The 6,912-nt window shown below is 31.0% G+C and overlaps 3 protein-coding genes across 3 annotated transcripts; all 3 read left to right on the top strand.

Moving 5' to 3' along the window:
- Positions 1-488: 488 nt before the first annotated feature.
- Positions 489-1,550, top strand: COCMIDRAFT_111011 (uncharacterized protein; the record flags this gene model as incomplete). The annotated part of the gene is made up of 3 exons (XM_007695660.1): positions 489-561; positions 730-1,117; positions 1,244-1,550. The coding sequence occupies 3 exons, from the start codon at positions 489-491 to the stop codon at positions 1,548-1,550; spliced, it is 768 nt and encodes a 255-aa protein (XP_007693850.1).
- A 917-nt stretch (positions 1,551-2,467) lies between these two features.
- Positions 2,468-3,713, top strand: COCMIDRAFT_111007 (uncharacterized protein; the record flags this gene model as incomplete). Its single annotated transcript, XM_007695659.1, has 2 exons — positions 2,468-2,495; positions 2,776-3,713. 2 exons carry the CDS (start codon positions 2,468-2,470, stop codon positions 3,711-3,713), a joined length of 966 nt encoding a protein of 321 aa, XP_007693849.1.
- A 602-nt stretch (positions 3,714-4,315) lies between these two features.
- Positions 4,316-5,107, top strand: COCMIDRAFT_111005 (uncharacterized protein; the record flags this gene model as incomplete). The annotated part of the gene is made up of 3 exons (XM_007695658.1): positions 4,316-4,346; positions 4,386-4,653; positions 4,705-5,107. 3 exons carry the CDS (start codon positions 4,316-4,318, stop codon positions 5,105-5,107), a joined length of 702 nt encoding a protein of 233 aa, XP_007693848.1.
- Positions 5,108-6,912: the final 1,805 nt, after the last annotated feature.

Here is a 6,912-nt window from a genome sequence, read left to right as displayed (position 1 = left end):
TTTTTTTTTTCAACCCTTAAATAATATCTTTTTGTAATTAACCAGTAAAAATGTTAAGTATATCTAAACAATCAGCAGGAAATCCATTTTTATTGAAAAAGGGGATCCTCAGAGACTACACGAAAGAAACATTAAACTATTGGTTTAATGTTATGATATAGTCCACAGTTACTGTGTAATTTAACTTTCTTCCCTCAACATTTCTTAGGTCATATTAATGTAGGCCCTTTATGATTGATAAATGATATTTGCACAACACTGTATGCTAGAAACTCTATTTGGTACTACGGACTATAATAGACAATTAGCAGGAAACCTAAGAGTTAATATATCTATCTTTTAACTTAAGTGGGATCCTCAGAGACTATACGTGTTGCAACTTAAAAGTTGAAGAAATAGTCCTTTAACATAGTGATATGTTAAATTACATCTTGCTACTTGTATTTTATTTTTTTATTAATTATGATTACCTCAGTTATAATAATAAAATGTATCTAAAAAGCTTTTGTGATGAAGCTTCATCTGAAACTTCAAATCAATCTAGTAATTCAGAAATAAATAGTAATTCTGAATCTGTACAAAACCCTAATTTTGGGACTGAACAAGATCCAGATGATGATGATTTTGTTAAAAAAACAGTAAATAATAATAACTTAACGACTATTGAACATAAACATAAATTTAACCAACAACATAAATTAAATTTAGCTAATTTAAAATCTTCTACAGTTTCTCCGGTATATAATCTTTTAAATGACAGAGAAACAATTTTAAGAGAATTTTTAAATAAAAGTGGTATATATCTTATTCATAACAACGTAAACGGTAAACAATACGTAGGTAGTGGTACGGATTTAGCAAAAAGACTTGCTACTTACTATTTCCCTTCTCGTTTGGTTGATAATCGTTATATTTCTAATTCTATCTTAAAATATGGACACGGTAATTTTTCTGTAGTTATTTTATATGTTTTAGGTAATACTGATATATCTATAAAGAAAGATATTATTAGTAAAGAACAAAAGTATATTGATTTATATTTACCAGTTCTTAATTTAAATCCTATTGCTGGATCAAGTATGGGTTTCAATCATTCAGAAGAATCTAAAAGACTTATGTCTGAGTTTCGTAAAGGTAAACCTTTATCTGAAAAGACTAAGAAAAGATTAAGTCTTTTATTTTCAGGTGAATTAAATCCTTTCTGATCTAAACACCACACTCCTGCTACTTTAGAGAAAATGAGTAAATCTAAATTAGGTGCCTTAAATCCTATGTTTAATAAGGAAAAGTCCGAGGAATTTGTTGCACATATGTATAAAGATAGAAAAGGTTCTAATAATCCTATGTTTGGTAAAACTAAGTCTGAAGAAACCTTAGCGAAAATAAGAAAAAAGGTTTATGTTTATGATAGTAACAAACAATTTATTAAATGTTATGATAGTATAAAATTTGCTGTAAATGATTTACACATAGCTTTTGAAACAATTAAAAAATATTTAGATACAGATAAAACATATAAAGATAAATACTTCTATTCTGAACTGCAATAAATTTATTTATTTAGTAGCAAGAAAAGCTACAAGGTATGCCACGTAGAATTAGTGATTATCCTGATGCTTTTACAGGTTGAAACTTTATTAGTAGTATCGGTTCTATAATTTCTGTAGCTGCTACAGCATTATTCTTACATATTGTATACTTACAACTTGTTAAAGGTAAAGCTATCTTTGGATACCCTTGAGCCGTTCCTCAATTATTTAGTGATTACTTACGTATACTTAAAGATAAATGTGCTCCAGGATTAGAATGAGCATTACATAGCCCACCTAAACCTCACGCATTTACTAGCTTACCATTACAAAGTAGTGGTATATTAAGTTCTCTTTTTCTAGGTATAAGCTTTTTATTTACTATATCAAACGAATTTATATGTGATGCACCTAGAGCTTGAGGACTTTACTTCCAAGATAGTGCTAGCCCACAAATGGAAGCTTTAGTAGAATTACATGAATTTTGTGTATAAGAGTCAAACTCCGGGGACGTCCTAAAGCTCTAACTACCAAGGATATAAAGTCAATTTTTATCTGGCTTAACTAATAACTAAGGTAAGGTAATAAAGTTAGAGATAGAAGTTAGAACAGCTTAAAATGGAAAATCGCGGATCTAAATCAGTAAAATAATATTTTATTGTATAAGAGCAACGAGTAGACGACTCTTCAGTTTTTAACTGTAAGGTGTACTCTGGCCCTTTGAGAAATCAAAGGATCTAAATAAATAAATATATAGCATGAAAATCCTAGCAGGCTCTATTCAAATCCTTCAGGGTGCTGACCAGTTTCGGTTTCGTGGTGTTTCACTTCTACTAAGAAGTTAACGGTAAGCTATACGAAATACGAAGTCTCCCTCGAGAGCTTTATGTAATAGCCGGGGACTTCTGCGTATCACCTAATTTTTTTTTATATTCTCTATGAGAATTAAAAATAAAACCTGGCTGGGTCAGAGTTTGCTTAAATTTATACCGTAAAAACGCGGAGATAAATAGTTTAATATGAATCTCGATTTAATAACATAAGAACTTAGGAAGTAAAGACTTACGAGTTTAAAATACTTACTAGGTAAGGTTTCTGCTAAGCCGGACTTACTTTATTTAAGATTCGCACGGTATACGGCGAAATTGTATATATCTTATATTATTGAATAAATATACGGAAAATTCCTTTTGGTTAAGCCTTGCATGACGGAATGATCCTAAATTTGGATCGAAAACGCATTCAGCTAAATTTAACCTAAATCCTGCTTTTTCTGCTAATTTGAATAAGTTACACCCTGCTTATGTGACAGGGTTTTGTGATGGTGAGGCATGTTTTCATTTAGCCATAGGTGAAAACCCTAGATATAAATTAGGTTATTATGTTAATCCTGGTTTTTCTATAGCTTTACACAAAAAGGATGAAGAATTTTTATTATTACTTAAAGAGTTTTTTGGTGGCGTAGGGGTAGTAAAACCTAGTAGTCGGTCTAATATGGTGGAGTATAGAATTTTTGCTATTAAGGATTTAGATATTATTCTAAATCATTTTGACCTTTACCCTTTAATCACAAAAAAAGGGGGAGATTACTTACTATTCAAGGAAGCCTTAGAATGTATTAAAAATAAACAGCATTTAACTGTTGAAGGGTTTAATAAAATTCTGGCTATAAGGGCTTCTATGAATAAAGGGTTGCCCGCAAAACTACTGGAAAAATTTCCTTATATTAAGGGGAAAGAAATTCCTGTGGTGGTAACACCTGAGAGTTTAAACCCTTACTGGGTAGCTGGTTTTATGGACGCTGAAGGTTGTTTCTTTGTAAAGTCTATTTACAATAAGAACAATGAGCTTAGATTTGGGCTAGGTTGTCAAATTACACAGCACAGTCGGGATTCTTTAGTTATGCACAAAATTTGTTCTTTCTTTAACTGCGGTAGAGTTGAAGTATCTAGAATGGTTTACGATAATTATGTTGTAACTAAGTTACCAGATATAAATAAAATTATCATTCCTTTCTTTACAAATTTCCCAATACTGGGTTCTAAACGTAAAGAATTTGAATGTTGGACGGATATCGCCAAAATAATGACTTCAAAAGCTCATCTTACTAACGAGGGATCTGAGAAGATATTAAAAATAAAACATCAAATGAATACATTTAGGAAGGAAGATGATAATAATTAGAAACATTTTGTAGTATTAGCTATAGAAAGTCTAGGATTCATTAATTTATATACCGTACGAGTATATAGTAAATGGATGAGAAATTAACCATTAAATAACTTTAATATCCACACAAATATAAAAAGTAACTACTCAAACTAGCAGGTTTATTTATTGGTATATTAGGTATAATAAGTTTAAAATATAAATGTTCTCTCTGCTGCCTACCGTAAACTAAGTTTTAGTGAAGGAAGCTATAAGGGGGGGCGTAAGCTCCCGCGGCTGGGTTTATAAACTTATTATATTCTAATGAAAAAGCGGATAATATTATGTATTACTTAGTTGCTATTTTATTTGCTGTAGGTTGAATACAAGGAGCTATTATTAAAAATTTTGATAGTTCTAAAACACCTATAAGTAACAAATATCTTAACCACGGTATTAATGTGCCTACTCAAAAGTACTCAAAATTTAGTGCTATAAACCCCTTAAACCATAAATTCTTATTTCCTGTACGGACTTATTCTACTTCAACTAATAAAGAGCAAGATCAATATAATACCAAATTGTCCAATGTGAATAAAGATACTATTAACCCTTTAGTTTACGTAAATGCTTATTCTATGAAAAAGGCTATTTTAAAAGAAAACACAGGTAAGTCTGGTATTTACATGTGAACTAATTTACTTACAGGTGATATGTACATAGGACAATCTATAGATCTGTCCAAAAGATTTAGAAAATATTTTACAATTAGCTATATAAAAAGTAGAAAAGAACTTATTATAAGTAGGGCTTTAATAAAATACGGATATGCTAATTTTTCTGTATCCATATTGGAATATTGTGATAGATGTGACCTAACTGCTAGAGAGCAACACTACCTAGACAAATTCAATCCCCAGTATAATATTTTAAAAATAGCAGGTAGTTCTTTAGGTTTTAAACAATCAGCCTCGGCGTCTTCTTTTTGAAGAAAAGAAGACTGAGGCTGCTGCGCTGAGGAAACCAGATTAAAAATAAGTAAAGCATTGAAAGGTATTTATACTGGAGACAAATCTGCTCTATTTGGTCGTTTCCACACAGAAGAGACTAAGAAAAAAATGAGTTTAAGTAAAGCAGGTGAAAACAACCCTCTATATGGAAAAACCCACAATGAGGATACTAAAGAGCTTATGAGACAAAGAGCTTTAAATAGAAAACATTCATGTGAAACTAAGGATAAAATGAGTAAAACACATGGAAACCCTGTTAATATTTATGAAAAATCTTCTTCAAAAGGGTTTGAATTAATAGGTAGTTTTGTTTCAGCTAGAAGAGCTGCAAAATTCTTAGGTATCAGTGGTAGTACTGTTATTAGGTATATGCAGTCAGGGGCTATATTTAAAGACAGATATAAGTTTTCATCTAAATAAATTTTGAATAACTATGAGTAAAAATTCGCTATATGCTGGAAACTTCTAAAGCCTTAGATACTATATTTTATATATGTGATAGCTCTACCTATAAGGACCTCTATGTTAGACTTCAGTTTACATACAGAGGTAGGATGTAACAATGAATAATCAGCAGGAAACCCATTTTATAAAAAAAAAGGGGATCCTCAGAGACTATATGCGTAACTGGGTAAAGACCCAGAAGATTTAGTCCAATATTTTGACATTAATCGAATTAATTTGAACTATAACTCCCGCTTTAATCTTAGTATTAATAGCTTTCCCTTCTTTTAAATTATTATATTTAATGGATGAAGTTACAGATCCTTCATTATCTGTATTAGCAGAGGGACACCAATGATATTGAAGTTATGAATACCCAGATTTCTTAAATAGTGATGGAGATTTTGTTGAGTTTGATTCTTACTTAGTACCTGAATCTGATTTAGAAGATGGAGCGTTAAGAATGTTAGAAGTAGATAACAGAGTTATCCTTCCTGAAATTACACACACTAGATTTATTCTTACTGCTGCAGATGAACTGAGGACCTTTAGCAAGTAACTCTTAACGTCTATACACTATCAAATTCCGGGGACACCCTAAAGACCTTTTAACTAAACGTTTATCTCAAAAGGTTAAACGCGGCTATGTTAATGATCATAGGTATAGTAATATCAAAAGGTATATACGAAAGTTAAATGGGTTATCGTGGATCTAAATCACCTAGTTACCTTATTTGGTAACCCTACAATCTTGTAATTCACGCTACAACAGCAAAGAAAGATTGCTAGGCTACATCATTATAGTGCAGTAGGTTGTAAAAGAGCAACGAGTAGACGGTAGTGGTCTATAATAGTAAAAAGAGGTTACACTCAACTATTCTAGATTAAGGTATACTCTAGTCGATCTGATAATAGGTCGTTGGGTTTACAGCTATACCTAAAATCTAAATATTTTAATTATTTATTAATAAACGCAATGGAGTAATTCTTATACGATTTGGCGGTGGTACATACGAGTAGAAAATTTTGAATAGAATGAAACCAGATTATTAGATCATGGTGAAGTAAACTCTCGGTTAAGTGTTCTTTTGCCTTTCTAGTGATAAATAAATATTCTCGATGTCCTAGACCACGTAATCCAGTTTCTGTTCTTAAATCCAGTATTCTGTTTAGAAGAACAAGAATTCTACCCAATATGCATGGTTGTAGGTTTTATTCGGAAAATAACCACAATCGTATCACAAGTGAAGAAATTAATAAAGTACTAGCTAATCAAGGTGTTTCTATTACACAAAAGGAACTGGATGTATTGTTAAATATTAAAGGTGTAACTTTTGACTTACCCTTCGATAGTCAAACATTACCAGCTTTATTTGGTTTAGTAGGTAAACCGGCTCCGCTGGTTTACCCCCAAAGGAGGTAAACCTAAAAGCAGAAGACCTAAAGCCGGTATATATATTTTTACACACTTAGCTACTGGTAGAAAATATGTGGGGTCAAGTAATAGTCTTTCAAGAAGATTAGAACAATATTTTAACCCTAACCCTTTATAAGGAATATGGTTTATTACTTCCTTTGATTAAAAAAGAAGGGTTTTCTGCTTTTAATCTGGAAATATTTGTTATTTATTTTTTCTTTACTTTTGCTTATGATCCGTTGTAAGTTTTAGCAAAAGTAAAGAAAAAATTAGGAAGAATTAAGCTCAGATTATAACTTTTTATTTTTGGAGCAATATCACTTATTAGATAGTAATTTTAATTTAAATACTCAAAGAGTTGTTA

This window comes from Bipolaris oryzae (assembly GCF_000523455.1).
Source record: "Bipolaris oryzae ATCC 44560 unplaced genomic scaffold scaffold_380, whole genome shotgun sequence".
In the NCBI taxonomy this organism is placed as follows: Eukaryota; Fungi; Ascomycota; class Dothideomycetes; order Pleosporales; family Pleosporaceae; genus Bipolaris; species Bipolaris oryzae.
This window is presented reverse-complemented; position numbering and strand designations above follow the sequence as displayed.